The sequence below is a fragment of the Zootoca vivipara genome, chromosome Z, assembly GCF_963506605.1.
Source record: "Zootoca vivipara chromosome Z, rZooViv1.1, whole genome shotgun sequence".
NCBI classification, from domain to species: domain Eukaryota; kingdom Metazoa; phylum Chordata; class Lepidosauria; order Squamata; family Lacertidae; genus Zootoca; species Zootoca vivipara.
This window is the reverse complement of record NC_083294.1, coordinates 18,946,023-18,965,938: the sequence shown is the minus strand read 5'-3', so window position 1 is coordinate 18,965,938 and position 19,916 is coordinate 18,946,023. Positions and strand designations below refer to the sequence as shown.

The following is a 19,916-nucleotide window of genomic DNA, read 5'->3' as shown; positions in this document are numbered from 1 at the left end:
GGCAGACGTCCTTGAGCCCAGGCAAGAGGCAGCACCAAGGAGTCTTGGAGGTCGAGTGGCGAGAAGGACAGAGGGAAGATAGGGAGAGACCATCCACACCATTCTTCTCTCACACAAACACAAACATCCAAACCCCTATCCTTACTGAAGAATTGCAAAAACACAAAAAACTATTTTATTTATTTTTATTATTTAATTAAATTTGAATACTGGCCTTCATTTGAAGATCCCATAGTTCACAGCATAAAAATAAAAGAATATATCTTATTTACTTCTTAAAACTTATATGCCACTTGATGGGTTTAAAAGCCCCAAAGTGGTTTACAAAATAAATAACATTCAAAAATATTACAGAATAAAACATCCAAAAATGCTAAAACCAGCAATAAACTACAAACACATTAACATTCTAAATTTCTCAACAGGCTTTCCTGAATGTTTTTAGCTGGCACCAAAAAGAGTAGGCAGGGAATTCTAAAGATGCTGCCATACTAAAATATTTTTTGGGAGGGAGGGTGGAAATACATAAGGGAAAGTGTTCCCCTGCTCCCCAAGGTGGTCTGAGCATGTTCGATGGCCAGAGATTGCTGACTGACTGTATTTGGGGGAGGGGGAACAAAAACTGAAGGGAGAGGAAGTGGTTGGAGCCCTGAATAGAAGCATTACACACCACAACGTTTTGCTGCAGGTGCTCCTTTTTGGAGACTTAATCATTTATTATTATCCCACCTTTCCTCCAGGGAGCTCAGTGTAGTGTACATGGTTCTCCCCCTCCTCATTTAATCATCACAACTACCATGTGTGGCAGCTTAGGCTCAGGGTGAGTGACTGGCACCCAAGGTCACCCAGTGAGCTGCCACACAGCGGTAAATTAATCAACGCAGAGTCTTCTTCATAAACAGAATAAAACTTTACTGAAGAAAATAAACTTGTTCAGAAACAGTATAGCTAAAGAGCATTCACAGAGTGCTCATAGCAGCTATATGACTCTTCACAGAGGCATAGTCTTAGCTACTGATTAAGTCCTGGAGCCACTCTCGGTCTGTCTCAGCTTTACCTTCACAGCAACACATTACTGTACAACAACAGCACAGACGCTACACTGGGCCTGCCTGCAAACAGGATACAAATTTATAGAGAGAATGAGTCATCCTGTAGATGAGTCACAACGATTCAGCAGTTTGCTGTTAACAGTTACTGTATCAGTTATCAGGCTTGAATGATTGTGTGGGCCTTGTAGGCCTTGCCTTACTTCTTCTGCTCTCAAGAACCTTTGGGTTGATGTCCAAGGAGAGAATTCAGCCCTGGTCTTTCCTAGGTCCTAGTGTGACACAATGACCCTGATGTCACATTGGAGCACAACTGGACTACTGCTCCAGCTGGCAAATGGAGCCCACTTCTTCAATCAGCTTGTGTGGCATCATCAGTCTTGACTACGAGGCTCCGAACATCACCCTCCTGATAAGGGAAAAAAATTAACAAGTCAGCAAGTGGGAAATACTTGCAGGGCAATCTTGTCAACATCACTGTCAGTACCTAGGGATGGGCAAATCTTTTTTATTATTTGTTGTTTCATTCAGTTTCCTATTTTTTTTCCAAATTCAGTTCTCCACAACTCTTTGAATGTTTGTGTATATACACACACATGCCCCTCCGGAAAACTCTGTGTTTTAGTGCAACTTCTTCCCATTATTCACATTTGTATATGACTAACACACATGTTAGTGCAGAACAGTTTCCTCTTAGTACAATGCATTTTTGCACCCGACTTTCACCAATATGCACAATTTTATTCATGCTTTATGCTGGAATGTGCATTTTTGCACACATCACTTGGCTAGAGAACTGCAGACTTTGGAGAAGTCCAGGTTTGGGAGGATGGCTGTTTCAGTTTTGAAACCTGTGGATCAGGCAGGTTGACCTTTAAATTAAGTTTCTCCTCTGTCCCTAGTCAGCATCCATTCTTACAGAAGCAGGATGGGTGCCATGTGGCACCTGTAGGAGTGGGAAATCAGGAGCAGGCTTGTCTCCCAAAACACTTCTGTATGTGCCTAACCAACTGACATTCATAGCGTTAACAGGTATAGTGACTGAGATACTCACAGAACTACAGTGGTACCTCGCTTTATGAACACAATTGGTTCCAGAAGTCTGTTCATAAATTGAAGCGTTCATAAACTGAAGCGAACTTTCCCATTGAAAGTAATGGAAAGTGGATTAATCCGTTCCAGACGGGTCCGCGGAGTACTCAACCTGAAGCGTACTTAACCCGAAGCATGGGTGTAATTGGTTCCGGAAGTCTGTTCATAAACTGAAGCATTCATAAACTGAAGCGAACTTTCCCATTGAAAGTAATGGAAAGTGGATTAATCCGTTCCAGACGGGTCCGCGGAGTACTCAACCTGAAGCGTACTTAACCCGAAGCATGGGTGTAATTGGTTCCGGAAGTCTGTTCATAAACTGAAGCGTTCATAAACTGAAGCGAACTTTCCCATTGAAAGTAATGGAAAGTGAATCAATCCGTTCCAGATGGGTCTGCGGCGTTTGTAAACCGAAAATTCGTAAACCGAGGTGTTCATAAACCGAGGTTCCACTGTATAGTCACCTAGACTATAAACTTTGGACCATTACAGTATTTGCTTTGAGCTCAACTTTAGAAAAGTAGCAAAGAAGTATTTAAGTACTATATGAAGGCCACAATCACCTTACACCATGTACACCCGCTCAACCGAGTTAACAGTCAACCATTCTAAAACTAAAGTGGTGATTTTGGGGAAGAAGAGAAAACCACACAGAGTTTGGACAATAAACCCATTGAACAACAATGCTATTATAAATACCTGGGCTTGGGTTTTAATTCAAAACTGTCCTGGAAGCCACACCTCCTTGCAGCTAAATTGAAATCCTCTCACTTGATTCATTCTTTATTACGGTTTTCCAGAGGTCAGGAAGGGGAGTTTAGTTGCCCCCACAGTTGAGGTATTTCAAAAGAAGATTGTGCCACAATTATTGCATGATGCAGAGATTTGGGGATATAGTAATGTCCTCCCGTTAGAAGTGGTGCAGTCCAGAACTCTTTCCTGAAATCACTGTTGATTGTCCCCGAGGGTACACCTGCCCCCTTTTTAAGAGCTGAAACAGGGCTAATTTCCTTACAAACCAGTGTGCATGTAATGGTAGCTCTATACTGGCTGAAGTTGGCTAGCATGAGTAATACTAGGCTCCCTAAAAAAATGCTTCCTAGAGCAACTGCAATCTATGCCCCGAAGCTCTTGAGCAAACTCAGTCAGTAAGATTCTCCATTATTATGGGTTTAATGTGGACTCCCTATCAATTTTGCCTCTAACAGAGTCAAACAACTCATCAAAGAAAAAAATTACTTAGTCTCTAAATGGAGGGGCCTTCATTCACTTTCCCAGATGTCATACTCATCCTGGTAATCCAATATATAAAACATTTTTTGGGCTGGAGCAATACTGTATTTTATTAATCTCATGCTGGCACCACTTAGAAAAACATTTACAGCTTTGTGTTTTCAGTGTATGCCTTCCACATATCTAAGGGGAAGATTTATTAACACCCCTGTGTACTCTGCATCTGTGAGTCGGGAGATGTGGAGGACATTCAACACTATTTGTTATGATGCTCTTTATATAAATTCCCTAGAAAAAAATTCCTCGATTACATCCTTTGCTCTCTCTCCAACCGACCTCCCCTTGAGCAAATATCTATTTGGCTGGCTGGCAATAACATATTTATGACTGCACAGGTTGCAAAATTTGCCTCGGCTGCAAGTAAATTGAGAGCTTAGCACCAATACAAGTATCATAAGGGGCAGTGTGAGAAGTAGAGTGCACATATGCAAATGTGATTTTTGCGTTATTGTATGTTTGCTTTGCTGTTGCTGCTGTTCAGTTTTAAATTAATTATTTGTATCCTACACATTGTGCCCAATTGTGACGGCTTATAGCTTTTAGCAATAAAGATTTCACTCATTCACCCACTCAGCCACTGCCATTTGCAGAACCAGAACTGTTACAGGTGCCACATAATACTCCTCTGCATTTGCAAGAAATCTTTCCTTTTGTGTGCCAACACGTACACTTCGGAACTCCCTGCCTATTGACATCAAGCAGGCACTACTAGAAACAATTTTGTTTAGACAAGCCTACCCTGACGTGCAGAATGCCAAGATGAGCTTTAATCTGGATTTCATTTTATCATAATTATTTTCCATATTATTTTTAAACTGCATTTACCAGTAATCTCTCTTTTATTCTTTTCGTAAACAATTTCACTTTTTTACAGTCAGGTGGCCTATGGAAATGGGCACATCAAAACAGCCAGAATAATACCAGTAATAATAAAAAAGGGCAGCCCCTTATTTTCCCTTCTATAGTTTTTTGCTCAAGGGCAGAGAAAGTTGAGTGACTAACCGGCTGCTCCCTGCTTTCAACTGTAGGGTTTCGGAAGGACGAAAAAGATTCAGGAGAGAGCCAAGCCTCTGCTGCTGGGCAGGCAGGACATCCAGGAGTTCTGGGGTTCAGCTCCAGCCAACTTCTGCTCCCTGCTTGAGCAGCCCCTTCCCCACGGTGATTCTCTTCTCTTATGGTGGCCAGGATGTCAGCTTGGGTGGAGAGGTTCTGCAGGTCCAGCTCTGTACACTCCACGGGGGTGTGAGGCCAGTGGTGTAGCCTCTCCGTGGCACATGAGGCGACAGTGGCCACAGGAGAGCCACTGGGGGCTGCACCACAGTCCTGTCCAAGGTCTGTGAAGGAACAGTCGCTGTAGCCAGAGTCCCTGATAAGCTGCTGGTTCTCCACAAGGCACCTGGCCAGAGGAGCTTGGGAGCTGGCAAGAATCAGCTGAGCCGAGTCCCGGTCGGGCTCCTGGAAGGGCAAGTGAACCCCAGGAACTCTTGAGGCAAAGTGGACAGCTTCAGCCAGACCTTTAAAAATCAAGGAAGGGGGAAAGAGACAATTTAAGAATATGGACCAAGATGTTGTTTAGAATTATAGAACTGTAAGGTTGGGACACCCAAGGCTCATGTAGTCCCATTTTTTCCAGCAATGCAGGAATCACAGCTAAAGATTCCCTGACAGAGGGCCACCCAACTTCCACTTAAAAAACATCCAAGGAAGAAGACAGCTAAAAGAAGAATGGAAGTCAGTTTTGAAGAACAAGAAAAATTGTGGAAAGAGTACGAAAAACAAGAAAAGTAAGTGGGGATGTAAAATATGGAAACAAGAATGTAAGTAATGTAAACTATGTAGTATGGATATGGTGGGAAATCAATAAAAATGATATTTTTTTTGGGGGGGGGGGAATCCAAGGAAGGACAGTCCACCACCTTCCAAGGGTGTCCATTCCATTGTCAAATGGCTCTTGCCCTCAGAAAATTCTTCCTGGTGTTTAGGCAGAATCTCCTTTCTTGTAATTTGAATCCATTGGTTTGGGTCCTCTCCTCCAGACAAGAAGAAATAAGTTTGCTCCATCTTCCAACTGACAGCTCTTCAGGTATTTGAATATGGCTTTCATACATGCTGTTGAAATTTGGATCCCCCCCACCCCCTTCTGCAAATCTGTCAATGTACAGGTTTCCTACAGCCACCTCTCCCTGGTCTCCCAGGAAAGGGAAGAGAAGGCAAATCACCTCATGGATCTCTATGTAGCTAATTCCTCCTCCCGACACCAATGGATTTTCCCTCTGCCTTCCCAAATTGGCAATAGTCTCATCTGCACCTTTGCAAATGAAAAAAAAGAAAAAAGCTATCCAAAGCAATGGGTCTTCCTGATCATGCCTCCCTTTCCTTGAGCTTCTTCTAATCCAGGGGTACATAAACTGCACCCCCCTATTTTTCTGGACTACAACTCCCATCAGCCCCAGCCAGCATAGAATGTGATCAGGGATGATGGTAGGTGTAGTCCAACAACATCTCGAGGGCCGCAGGTTGTGCACCCCTGTTCTAAACTAAGAACCCAATTACTGTTGGCTTCTCTCACAGGCTGTCATTTGCATCTTACCCTCGTGATCCTGCCTATCTTTTGGTCATAAGAGTCCAGCTGGATCAAGCCACTGGCCCATCTAGTCCAGTGTCCTGTCCTCACAGTGGATGCCCCAAAGAGAAACTCACAAGCAGGTCCTGAGCACAAGAAGCCTTTCCTCTCCTGCAGATTCCAGCAACTGGCATTCAGAAGCACTGCTGCCTGCAACTGTGGCGGCAGAGCACAGACATCATGGCTAGTAGCCATTGATAGCCTTCTCCTCCTCCATGAATTTGTCCAATCCTCTTTTTAAACCATTCAATGGTGGTTGGTGGCCACCATTGCCTTCTGTGGCAGGGAGTTCCAAAGTTTAACTGTGTAGAAGAAGCCCCTTTTCTTTTATCTGTCCTGAATCTTCAAACATTCAGCTTCATTGGATGTCCGAAAGTTCTATTGTTAGGCATGCTAGACTCCTGCGTTTGAATAAGATCTTAAGTATATGGATACATGAACTATACTGCTTAAAGAAGCGGGGATGGGGAGAGAGAGAGAGAGAGAGAGAGAGAGAGAGAGAGAGAGAGAGAGAGAGAGAGAGAGAGAGATGGAGAAACCACAATTCCTTCACCATCCACCCCCTCTGAGTCTCAGAGCATCACCATTAGAGCATTACCTTCCTGTGGCCTTTGGCAAGGGCTCAAACTCTTGATGGCTACAGAGCAGGAGTTGGACAGCAACTCATGGCAAGGGAAGCCAGCAGGCATGGCAGAATCTTGAAATGTCACCCGCTGGTCAGAGAAATCCTGACTTCTCAGGAACACTTGAAAGATAAAAAAGATACAGAGGAAAAACACTGTCAATACACACACCTAGTCATCGGTGATGTAAGGAATAATAACAACAGGAATATCAGCCTTGCAAGTAACTCTTCATACACTGAGAAACTGATACTACATAGCCAGGGACAGCGGGTGACGCTGTGGGTTAAACCACTGAGCCTCTTGGGCTTGCTGATCAGAAGGTCGGCGGTTCAAATCCGCATGACGGGGTGAGCTCCCTTTGCTCTGTCCCAGCTCCTGCCAACCTAGCAGTTGGAAACCACGCCAGTGCAAGTAGATAAATAGCTAATGCTGTGGCAGGAAGGTAAATGGCATTTCTATGCGCTCTGGTTTCCGTCAGGGTGTTCCGTTGGCCCAGAAGCAGTTTAGTCATGGTGGCCACATGACCCAGAAAGCTGTCTGTGGAGAAACGCCAGCTCCCTCGACCTGAAGCAAGGTGAGCACCACAACTCATTGTCACCTTTAGCTGGACTTAACCATCCAGGAGTCCTTTACCTTTACTTGTTTACCTTGACTATATCACCATGATGTAAGTCAGTGGACTGTAGTGGATACAGCACTGGGCTAGGACTTTTGGGAGATCTAGGTTTGAATCCCCACTCAGCCATGTGAAGGCCGTTGGGTGAGACTTTGGGTCCAATTGCTGTCTCTGTGTCTAACCTACCTCACAGGATTGTTGGATTAAGTGAGGAGGAAAGAGAACTGCATGTGCCACCTTAAGCTCCATGGAGAAAAGGGTGGGATAAAAATTCAGTAATTAAAACAAATGCATGTTTTACTAATCCCACCTGACCACACATTCTGACTATCCACAGAGCTTGTCAAAAAAAAGGAAAAGAACCAGTCCAGTTATTATTGTGATTAGGGATTACCTATTATAAAGTAAGGACATATGTAACGGAGGACAATCTAGCACCTGTCTTTTATTACAGCTCAGTTATTATTACATAATAAGAAACGCACTGCTCGAACTATAGAAAGCACTTCACAATTAACATTTTCATTTTTACAACAGCCCAACGAGATATGTGCCTATTATGCCCATTTTTGCAAATGTGGAAACTGAGGCCAAACAGCAGTAACTTGTACCAAGCATCCAGAGGGGATGTGCAAAGAGTAGGTCCTCTGGGTCCCACTAGCCTGCTAGCTACTCTACATTCTGCCTGCTCACACCACACTTAGGAAGCTTAAAGAGCCCTGGGGTAAGAGACACAATTATGGGGCTGTCTAGGATGGTGCAGAAAAGTGGAGAAGGGTGTTGCCAACAGCAAGAAATACCAAAGGAGGTGGAGAAAGCAACAAAACATATTCTGTAGAAGTGAAGAAAACTCTTGAGAGGTGAGAGACCCAGACCTCTCAGCAGGACCAGGGAACCACATCTTACCCAGCATCCTGTTTCACAGTGGCCAACAAGATGCCCCTAAAAGGAAGCCCACAAGCAGGACCTGAGCACAAGGGGACCCTCCCCACCCTCCTGGGTATTCAGAAGAAGGGAGAAAGAGTTTCTGCACAGGACTGACTCACCATGCTCGCATTGGCTCTTCCAGAACCGTTGGCAGTAGAGGATGGAGACGGTCAGCAGTGCCAACCCAATGATGACGAGAGCGCCGATGGTCAGCACCACAAAGACCAGGTCCTGAGCAGGGGCTGTGGGATCCTCCACAGTCACTAGGCTCACTCTGGAGCGGCCTGCAGACACATCAGTGAGGAATGAACAGATGCTTCAGTTTGCACATTAGTAAGGTCACAGATCCCAGTTATTACCGGTAGCTGCCCTTCAGTAAGCATATTGGCTGGTAAGCAATTTCAGTAAGCAATTTCAGATTGCAAAACTGAAATTCGTTGCAGCCCTCCATCTCAGAAGGTTTGCGGAAAACAAACTTAGAAGGACTTGGCAGGGCCACCCGGCAGGAAATGAGCTTCTTTACTCCAGGGTGCATAAATTTGCAGGCATGAGGAGGAGGCGGCAAAAAACCCTTTCAGTGAGGACATGTGTTGCTTCTATGGGTCAACAGCTGCTAAAAGCTCCAAGCTCCATCTATGGAACTCCCTGCACTGAAGGGGACAAGGGAGAGTTAGGGCCTGATAAAGTGCAATGTACTGTGTGGTGTAGTGATTAGAGTGTCAGACTAGGACCTGGCCATATCTCACACTTGGTCATGAAACTGACTGGGTGTGACATTGGGGTCAGTCACTGCTTCTCAGACTAAACTACCTCACAGGGCTGTGGTGGGGATTTAATAAGGAGGGGTGAGAACTGTCTATACGACACCTTGAGCTCTTTGGAGAAAAAGATGGGATATAGAAATACAACAAATAACATGAAAATAGATAGGGCTTCTAAAGCAACTCTGTGAGAATTTTACACAAGTAGAAACTGTGGTCTTGGATGTACGTAGCAAAAATAGCTTGCCATATCCAAAGCTTGGTAGAGATGCGAGAGGGTAGTGGTTTGAGTTGGGTTTCCAGGGGCATGATTTATAGTGTCAGTGAAACTTCAGTGACTTCTTTGCTTGACCAGCAGAATAAGTTATGCAAAATGTGAAATTTGAAATATGTGCATAAATTGATACAGATTGTAGAATCTTATGCCCCCCCCTTTAGTATGGGACTTTTTTCTTTTAAAGCACTTTTTTCTCACTGTCGCAGTTGAAACAGTTCTAGAATGAAGTGGCATGACGAAATTGCAATCTCAGTCGGGGGAAACAGATGGGCAAAAGACCTAGCAGGTACTTACACTGTAGCTCAGAAGAGGGGGTCTGCCTTGTGCAAGGGATGCATTCCTGATCCTGGAACCCTCCAATTTGAGTTTTCCTGTAGAAACTGTCAAGAGGAAGAAAAATGGAGCAGACAAATTATGAGAGCCATATGTACCAAAAGAACCTGAGCGACAGAGGATGCTCTGTGCAGTGATCATTAGCTCAAAGCCTCCATTGCTGTTGTTTAAGTACCAACACTGGCTCTCTGTGTCCCTCAACACTGCAGTGCTAAGGACCAATCCATGCACTCAAATTGTTCCCAATGCACAATTACTACATCCAATGCTCGGTGAATCAATTGGATGAATGTTTCACCATGCACCCAGTTCATGTTCAGTTGCACCAAAACACAAACCAGTGGAAAGAGCCACTCTGATGAGAAAATTTTATTTATTTCATAAAGTTTATACACTGCTTGACTGGAAAAAACAACCACCTCAAAGCAGTTCACGAAGAGAACGATATAATTATCTTCAAAAAAACCCAACTCTTTCAAACATTTAGAAGATAAAAATAAGCAACTAACAAAAAAAAAACCAACCACCACCATTAGTTTAAAACAGACAACAACTTTTTAAGCATCTGGAAATTTTGCCTAAACAAAAATGTTTTCAGCAGCTGCTGAACAGAGTACAGTGAAGGTATCTGCCTGATGTCAACAGGCAGGGAGTTCCAGTGTAGGTGCTGCCGCACTACAAGATTGAATTCTTACAAATGTGGAATGGGTAGTACATGGCACTTGTAAGAGTGCCAATTCCAGTGCCATCTTAAGCATGCCCGGTGCCCTGGCGTGCCGGATCCCTCCGGCGCCCCCCCTGCTCCGTTTCCCAGCGCGGCGGGCGCCGCGCGCAGGGGGGCTGCTGTGGGCGCAGCTGCACTGTGCCACCCAGCCTGCCGTAGGGCCGGCCCTGGGCCAGGGGGTGCTGCCCACCCCCTGTTGCGACGCCCCTGAACGCGGCAGAGGCGGCCCCAGGCCCGCACGCCTCCGGAGAGCGGCCTGAAGCTGCTGAACAGCGGAGGCGCGTCTGGGGCAGCCTCAGCCGCACCTCTCAGCGGGCGCAGCGGCGCCCCTGGTGGCCTGGCGCCCTGCGCCACCGAGAGTGGGCCTAGAGCCGGCCCTGGCCAATTCCGCAGGTCCTGTGTTGCTGTTGGTGCGACAAACCCCCTCGCTGATGTTGCCAATAGATTATGAGATGAAAGGGCACAGGGGTAAAGCAATCCCCACTCAATTCCTTACGCCTTAAAATAAACCCCTCAGCTCTGGGCTTCTCAGTAAAGAGAGTTTAATTCCAGCTTTCATGGCCTGATCTCACAAACACTCAGGGCTATTTGAATGAACAACCTCTTGCCTACAGAATACGGACTCCCTCAACTCAGATCCCCACTGTATCAGTCTGCCATATCACCCTGGCAAACTTGTGGCACTCTAGGTTTTCACCATACTGCCCTTTCCTGTGTGACTCTAGGACACAAACTGTCCCCTTTTCCTTAGGTAAGTTTTGCCCTTTTTTGAGTCTCTACCTCTGTGAGTTTTAATATGCTGCTGGAATAACCAAGACAATACTCTTTGGCACAAAATGAAGATGAATTTTATTTTCTTGAGAACATAGGTTTTTCTTTTCTTAACGATGCATAAGTTTACAAGCTTAGTTACAGTCATACATCAACTCTGTCAGACTTTAACTTCAAGTTATCCTAAGCCTAACCTAAACCACCACTATCCTGGCCCCACACCCTTCTTCTTCCCTCTTTGTCACCACACTCCCACTCTCCCTCTTCCAACTGCCAAAATGGTTATTCCCTCCTTTTTAAACTGGGCACCATCCCGCCTCCTAAAGATGCGCTGTCAGTTAAGCTGGAGGTGGATTAACTCTTTCTAAACCAGGGTGTAATAAATCTTCCATCCTAGGGCTAATCCGTTACTGTTGGAGTTCACCTTGTACATACCCAGGGAAACACTCTCCACAGACTGCATCCAAGGTGGTGGTGCAGTTGGATTTCTGGATCCGGTTGATGAGACTGCATGAGAGGCAGAGCTTGCAGCCATGGTGGCCCCAGCTGTCCTTGAATCTCCTGGGCTGGCATGAAATGCACTGGGCATCTCTCCCTTCACCATAACCACACTCCTGTCGAGACACATGAACAAAGCCATTGACTATAGCTCCATCCGTATGTGCAAATCCAGCACTGGATAGCTGCAGCCTGAGACTGTCCCCCCCCACACACACACAAAAAAAGAGCCATCCCAGATGAAATGCCACAGGCAGAAGGTTCAGCATCCTTTTCTAAGTTTTTTTTCCTTCTTCTTAACTACCAGTTTCTAAAATGCATATAACAAGCATTCCCCATGCATGTACCTACTGCTATCCAAGAAAAGTTTTATACTTATATAATGTAAATTGTACGGTTAAACACAGTTTGTAAATAGATGGGAATTCATTGCATCCGTTAGGGGTCTTCTACCTGAACTGGTATGGCATACTGGTTAGAGTGCCAGACTAGGAACTGGGACACCAGGGTTCAAATGCCACCTCAGCCTGGAAGCTCACTGAGTGACCTTGGGAGCTAGTCACTGCCTCCCAGACTATGCTACCTCAACGCATTGTTACGAGGATTAAATGGGGAGAGGTAGTACTGTATGTAAACCACCTTGGGCTCCTTGGAAAAGAGGTGGGATACAAATGTAAATAAATAAATGAATAAATACACCAGTAATAGAAAGTAGAAACTTTGTTCTTCCTGCTGAATGCAGCTCTGATAATGCAGACCTACATCTCCTCTAGGAACAATTTCTACCCTTTTGCAAAGCTAAGGTGAGGGAATGCCTTTGTATAAGCCTGTGTGGTTTATAGATCTGTGGACTCCACTTATGTGGGATCCCAGCAGCTGTTCATATGCCAATCAAATAAGAGCTGTCTCCCATATCGTAACTGGAGGGATCCATTGAAAAAAAATCTTCTACACCAGGAATCTCCCACCTGCATCCCACAGCCAGTGGCATAATGTGGGGGGGGTGGAGCATGGTCCCAGACACAAAATTCTGAGGGGGTGCAATCAGGCGCTCCCACAGGGATCCCTGCCCTGCCCTGCCCTGGTGAAGGTGGCAGAGCAGCTCAGGCCAGTGGGGGGCTGGGCTCCATCTTTTGTGGGCAGGTGGTACAGCGCAGCCCCACTTGGCTCCAGTGGGAGGGAGCATTCTGGCGCCAGCGCCAACCTGCCTGACCCAGGTGCTGGCAACCCACACTATGCTGCTGCCCACAGCGGAGGGGGCCAAGCCCAGAAGGTATTATTGGCAGCTCTGAACAGCTTCGGATTACCTTGGAAAGCTCCATTCCAGGACCACATTTGATACAAGGGCTGCATTTCCCCTGGTCGTCCAGGAACTCGCTCTGTTGGCATTCGAGTGGGTTGGCAGGCAACTGTGGTATCTGTCAGAAGGAAAAGAGCCTCTTAAGGTCTGCATTAACTTGCATCTGTCCTTAGCTTAAGGTTGTGATCTTTCCCAGGGACCTGGATGATTGTACAGCAAACTGAGCAAACCAAAACCAGTACAACAGTCCTTTTTTCTTAGGGCTTAACTTCCTAAACTCCCAAAGTGCCTCTGCTTGAACCTGTTGCACACACAAACTTCCAAATCACTGCAAGAGACACCTCTTGGTGCATAATGATGGAAACCCACAGCCATGGTACTTCTGAATATTAGTTACTGTATTTGAAGACCTGCAAAAGGGGCACTTTATACATGTCCTGCCTTCAAGAGCACCCTGCTCATTAAGTGCATAAGAAGAGCCCTGCTGGATCAGGCCATGACTCTAGTCCAGCATTCGGTCCTCAGTGGCCAACCAGATGCCCAAATGGGAAGCCCACAAGCAGGAAATGAGCACGAGCCCTTCCTCCTCCTGTGGCTTCCATCAACTGGCATTCAGAAGCATTGCTGCCTCCAGATGTGGTGGCAGAGCAGAACCATCATGCCATTAACCACCGATAGTCTTCTCCCTCCAGAAGTTTGACTAATCCTCTTTTAAAACCATCCAAGTTTGTGGCCACCACTGGCTCCAAGGGGACTGAGTTCCATAGTTTCACTATGCACTGAATGAAAAGGGACTTCCTTTTATCTGTCCTGAATCTTCCAACATTCAGCTTCATTGGATGCTCGCGACTTCTAGCGCTATGGGGGAGAACATTTATCCATCCACTTTCTCCATGCCATGTACCATTTTATAAACTTCGATCATGTCCCCTCTTACTTGCCTTTTCTCCAAACTGAAATGTCCCAAACACAGCCACCTTTCCTCCTAGAGGAGTCGCTCCATCCCCTTGATCATTTTGGTTGCCCTTTTTTTGAACCTCTTCCATCTCTACCACATCCTTTTTAGGTGAGGCAACTGTGATCCCACAGTATATTTGTATAAGATTTGTGATACTGGAAGTTTTCCTTTTTTTCATGGCCTTTTGTAATGATGTTTCCCTTTTCCATGGCCGCCACACCCTGGGTTGACATTGCCTCTGAGCCTAACTTACACTGCAGGGCTGTTGTGAGGATATGAAATTTATATACTGCTCTCCTCCATCAGAGGATCACAGAGTGGTTTAATGTTTAAAAATAGATGGCATGATAACAAACCAAAGGCTTGGGATAAGAGGAATAAATGAGGGGACAGGGAGTATCATGTACTCCTCCTTGAGCTCCTTAGGAGGAAAATATGGGATATAAACATGCTCATCCCCATCGTCCTCCTAGTACATGTTTAATACATTTGCAGTGCAATCCAATTCATGTCCATTCAGAAGTGAGTTCCACTGTGTTTAAATGGGACTTATTCCCAGAGTTGGTTTTTTTTTGGGGGGGGGGAGGAGATTATAGCACCACAACTTTATTTTGGCTGTTCAGGAGCTTATCACCTCTGAAACGGTATTCTAGCCCACTGCTGGCTTTAGCTCTTATGAATTTCTCTAATCATTACAGGCTGTGCTCTGTAACTCCCACAATGAAGATTTAGATATAATCCCCCAACACTTGCCCCCCCCTCAGCTTGACAGCGCAAGAAAATTTTATGCAAAGGAGCAGATGACAATGGAGAAGATTCCTACATTGGTAACAAACGCCACCATAAGCATCAACCATGCTTCCTTCTTCATCTCCAACTCAGCAGCTCCTCAGTCAGAAATGTAGCTGGCCAGGTGCCCTTGTGAACTTTGTTCCTTAGGATCTAAACTATGAAAGAACAAAAAGGGGAAAGAGTGGGGGGAGAATTAAGAATTAAGGTTTTCCCCAGACAGGGTGATTCCCCCCCCCCAAAAAAAGTCTCTCGCACCTTGAGATACAAAGCAACTTTGTTGTGACAAACAACCTTCAGCATCACAAATAGCTGTGCCATTCTTAATCCCTGCTCAAATTTTAGTTAGCAAGTCTCAACAAATAAAACTGATCTGTAGAAAATGTAACTTGAAAAGAGACATTGCACATACTTTTCTAAACCAAGAAATCTTTAATAAAAATACATTTAAAAAAATTAGTTAGCAAGCCAGGAAGGTGCAAAGCATGCATTGGTTGCATTTTTTTAAATTTAGGTGAAGATCACAGTTTAAATAAAATCACACCTATTACTGCAGATTAGTTCTCAATCACTACCGGTATCTATCTATCTATCTATCTAGTATTACAATCATGGCCTTGAGGATTTACCGTATCTTATATTGTTCCTGTGACATGCTGTTATTATTACTAATTTATTATCCACCCTTCACCCTCGGTCCTAGGGTAGGTCACAACAGGAAAATGCAGTATTAATTTGGAATATTGGTACTCAAAGTGTTTGGCAGACAGCCTAATTTTTTGTTGGGGGGCGGGGGAACGGGGATTCCATAAACTTTAAGTTTCCAAAGAGTGTAGTAAAAAAAACCCTTGATGCTACATCATGCTTTTTCTGGTATCATCTCTCTATTTTCCCTTTCTAATAATTTTAAAACGTCAATAAAAGTTATGTTTCAAAAAATATTTAAAACAGTTTTTAAAAACTTGCAATCACTAAAATTGGTTGATTCTAAAAGTAACAGTTCTTGGCTCTGCTTCCGTGGCTTCCAAAATCGAGATGAGCGCTTATGTTGTCAACTAAACCCCACCACCTGTCATTCCAGGATCCGACCTGTCGAATTCAAAGAGCCAGAAAGCCAAGAAGTTCCCTGGAATTAAGGATTAAGCCCCTCTCCTCCACTGACTCGACGCTGCAAGTCCGGGCTTGCCCAGCAGCCCAGCCTCTGGGAGTCCACGTGGACGCGGTTCATCTTCCCTTCGCCTGGCTGCCCTCCAAGCCTGTAGCGCAGGGCTCGATTCCCGAAGAAGCCTGGCCGGGCTCCCAGCTTTAGGAGGCGGGGGTGGGATGCATTTCTTTAAAAGCGAGGGAGGCTGAGAGGGCTCCTTCCTTCTTTTCTTTACTGCATTGCACGGCGTTGTCTATATGGTCTTTGGGTCCCTTCGAACTGTTCATTTCTATGATTCTATGAAAGCAGTTCCTGTCTGCCCGCAACTCCACACCCCCCCCATACTTTTTCTGCTTAACTTGTTTTCCCCGTCTAGAAACCGAGAAAGCCAAAAGCTCCCGTCTCTCTTTCCCACGCCAAGACAGGCGGCCTGTGGCGATATGCCTAGACATGCCCGACGGGGCCTCAGCGAGCCAGAGCACCGTGTACACGTTCGGTAAACCCGCGGGCGCCCTCCGAACCTAATTACCTGGGGACACGCAGGACGAGCGAGCCAGCCCTTGGAGTCAAACCGAACCGACCAAGGCAGAGACGGAAGGTGGCGCGGCGCAGTTCCCCAGGAGGCGCACACCTGTCAGGCTGAACGTTTACCTGAACACCAGCGAAGGCTATGCCTCCTGACTGCTGCATCCCGCGGCGGAGAGACAAATAGAGAGAGCCCGCTCTCCCATTGGCTGGCGGCTGAGCCGCTATACAGATTGAGCTTCCCGAGGGGTGAGGCTTACCGACCCGTCAATGGAAGGCGAAGAGGCGAGATGAGAGAAGCCGCTCTCCCATTGGCTGTCGTCTAAGCCGCTATGCAGATTGAGCTTCCCGTAGTTTACCGTGCACGCAATGGAAGGATACGCTCGCTTAGTTCTTTATTATTATTTATGGGACCGTCGAGTTCGAAGCCGACAGAGAGGAGGGCAGGGCAGGGCAGGGCAGGGCAGGCAGCGGACGGAGAGCGAGGCAAACATCAGGGCTTCTACTCCATTAACAGCTAATGGCGTGCAGACATAAATTCAACAAGTGCATAACACGTTGAACGTCTGCCTGCCAGGTGTTTGTTTGTTTGTTTGTTTGTTTAGAGGATTTTGCCCCTGCTGTTCAGCCAAAAAGTCTCCAATAGCGGTTTGCATACCATCTAAACAAAGTAAAAAAAAAAAAGGTAAAGGACAATTAAGTCCAGTCAAAGGCGACAATGGGGTTGCAGCGCTCATCTTGCTTTCAGGCCAAGGGAGCCAGCATTTGTCCACAGACAGCTTTCTGGGTCATGTGGCCAGCATGACTAAATTGCTTCTGGAGCAACGGGACACCGTGACGGAAACCAGAGCGCATGGAAACACCGTTCACCTTCCCACCACAGTGGTACCTATTTATCTACTTGCACTGGCATGCTTTCAAACTTCTAATTTGCAGGAGCTAGGGCAGAGCAACGGGAGCTTACCCTGTCACGTAGATTTGAACCACCAACCTTCTGATTGGCAAGCCCAAGAGGCTCAGTGGTTTAGACCAGTGTTTCCCAAACTTGTGCCTCCAGATGTTTTGAGACTACAATTCCCATCATCCCTAGCTAGCAAGACCAGTGGTCAGGAATGATGGGAATTGTAGTCTGAAAACAGCTGGAGGCACAAGGTTGGGAAACACTGGTTTAGACCACAGCACCACCTGCATCCCTATCTAAACAAGACAGTTCCTAACACCACAGGCTTACATTCTCAGTCTATACATTGTGTAATGACAAAATGCTGGCACAGTTCAGGGGCAGGAGGTGCCTGATAGAGCTGGACTTTGGGCAAAGGACTAAGCCTGCTGGATCCACCTAGTCCCAGAATCCTGCTCTCATAGTAGTCTAACATGCCACAATGGGGAACCCACAAGCAGGACCCAAGGTCAAGCACACACTCTGCCCTTCTGTGGTTTCCATAACTGGTATTCAGAAGCATTGCTGCCTCCAGTCATAGTGGCTGGCTATAGAGGCTAGTAACCTTGTCCTCCATGAATTTGTCAAATGTTCTTTTAAAGCCACCCAAGTTGGTGGCCATCACTGCCTCCTGCAGGAGGGAATTCCATAATTTAACTCTGCACTACATAAAGTCCTTTCTTTTAACTGTCTCTGAATCTTCTAATATTCAAAGTTTGGCTGAAAAGACTCAAAGGCCACCCTGGTCCCCTCTCCCAACTCTGGCAGTTGTCAACCAGATGCTGCCAGGGAAATCAGGGCCATAGCCCTTTCCCACAGTTGTTCCCCGAGTTCCCAGCACATTCAGTGGTATACTGTCACTGACCCTGGAGGTTCCATTGAACCAACTTGTGGCACTCTTTCCTCTGCTCATTATTCTAGGACCATTTGAACATTTGCTGAAAATTGACACTTTGATCCCTTCCATCACCACCACCCTACCCAGTCGTATATTTCTTTCCAAATTTGGTGAAAAATGCCGGTGTGCTTTATTTTGGCTTGTTCTGGAGCAGATCCTTGCATTAGCCTAGTGAATTTCTGATCAGCAGTTCCAAAGTTATTGAGGCTTTCCATTGCAGCGGTGCTAGGAAATTCAGCTACCGTAGGTGTACCTCTCCCAAAGTCATTGGCAGCAGTGCCAACTTCAGGGCTCCTGCATCAGAGGAATTCCCATCCTCACACTTTAGCTTACCTGCTAGCTATTGATATATGCAGTGGACAGGCATGACTTCCACACAGGAAGATTCCTCTAGCAATACACTCTTACAGGTGCCACATAATACTCATTATGCACTTGTAAAACAGTAATAGTTTTGCACAGCAGCACCTACAACTTTCGAACTCCTTGCCCATTGTCATCAGGCAGACACCTCCACTGTACTCTTTCCATTTCTGTTTAGGCAAGCCTGCCCAGATCTGTAGAATGTTGACAAGTGTTATGATCCAATTTTTAGCTTATGATTCATTTTAATTATTTTCTGAATGTTTTAAATAGTTGCTTTTAACTATTTTTTTACTGATAATTTCATTGTTTTATTCTTTTTGTAATCTGCTTTGAAGGTTTTTGGGTTTGTTTGTTTGTTTTGCAACGGAGTGGTGTATGAATTTTATGAAATAAATCCCTAACAGAAAATAACCAAGCTAGGAAAGCAGACAGTGTGTGTCAAGACAGTGAATCTCTATGCTATCAGTATACAGAGCAGCAAAGGCAGTTTTGCTCATGCTGTAGATAGGTGAGTGAGTAAATGAACTGATAAGGAATGGAAAAGCTCCATTTGCCGCCGCCCCTCCCCAGGGCCTGACATTCTGGCAAATGTCAGGGATCCATGACACAGCTGCCCCTGCGAAGAGGGTGACTTCATCTCTTATGAGATCTTGCCCCTTCAAAATCCAGATGCTGATGCAACTGTCCTTCTGTATCCTGTGGATGTCATTGGTGTTGCATCAGCTGAATGACAATTTGCATCCCATTGTCTGACAAATGCCTGGATTTTGTTTTAATGGTAAAACCGACCCACTTTGAAAGGACAAAGGAGAAAACATAGAGGCAAGATAGTTGTGAGCAAAACTGGAAGTCATTTATTGAGGACTGTGGAGTTCCATTAGTTCCACAAAGCAGAGGAGGGTGAGGGTTTGAATTACTCTAATCAAAAATAAGAATATTTACAATAGAAGAACCTTAACCTATAAATCTTAAGCAGAAAACCTGTTCCTCTAGCAGTCCTCTCCCCCATGTGTGTATAATAAAGAGAGCGCTCAAAACAACTTTGGAAAGGAACCAAGGAATACTTAGAATTTAGGGGTTGAGCAATCCCTAACTGGAGCATGATCTGATTCAGTTATTTTCCAGATTATGGACTCCATAATTAAGATGCTGTGTGACTTGCATATAATCGATACAACAATATGCATTAATGCATCTCGGTAAAACAAGTAAACACTTTGCTTGCATGATCTCCAAAGGTCAATTAACCCTCACTAGCTCGGCCAGCAGGAGTTGCAGGAACATTGCTTAGTGGCACCTTCCTTACCGTTTCCACTCCACCTTGGCACCTGGCACTTCATATCACAGCCCATAATAACCTCCCTGAGTGCGTCTACTTTTTCGAGTGTGTTTTTCAGAAACCCTTG

At 45.5% G+C, this 19,916-nt stretch overlaps 1 protein-coding gene across 1 annotated transcript; it reads right to left on the bottom strand.

Annotated features, from left to right (window-relative positions):
* Window positions 1-215: 215 nt before the first annotated feature.
* Window positions 216-16,448, bottom strand: EDA2R (ectodysplasin A2 receptor). The gene is made up of 9 exons (XM_035114171.2): window positions 16,311-16,448; window positions 14,672-14,795; window positions 12,898-13,008; window positions 11,528-11,706; window positions 9,559-9,644; window positions 8,346-8,510; window positions 6,656-6,802; window positions 4,437-4,948; window positions 216-1,458 (listed from the first exon to the last, which is right to left on the bottom strand). Exons 2-9 carry the CDS (start codon window positions 14,717-14,719, stop codon window positions 1,402-1,404), a joined length of 1,305 nt encoding a protein of 434 aa, XP_034970062.2. The 5' UTR covers window positions 14,720-14,795; window positions 16,311-16,448; the 3' UTR covers window positions 216-1,401.
* Window positions 16,449-19,916: the final 3,468 nt, after the last annotated feature.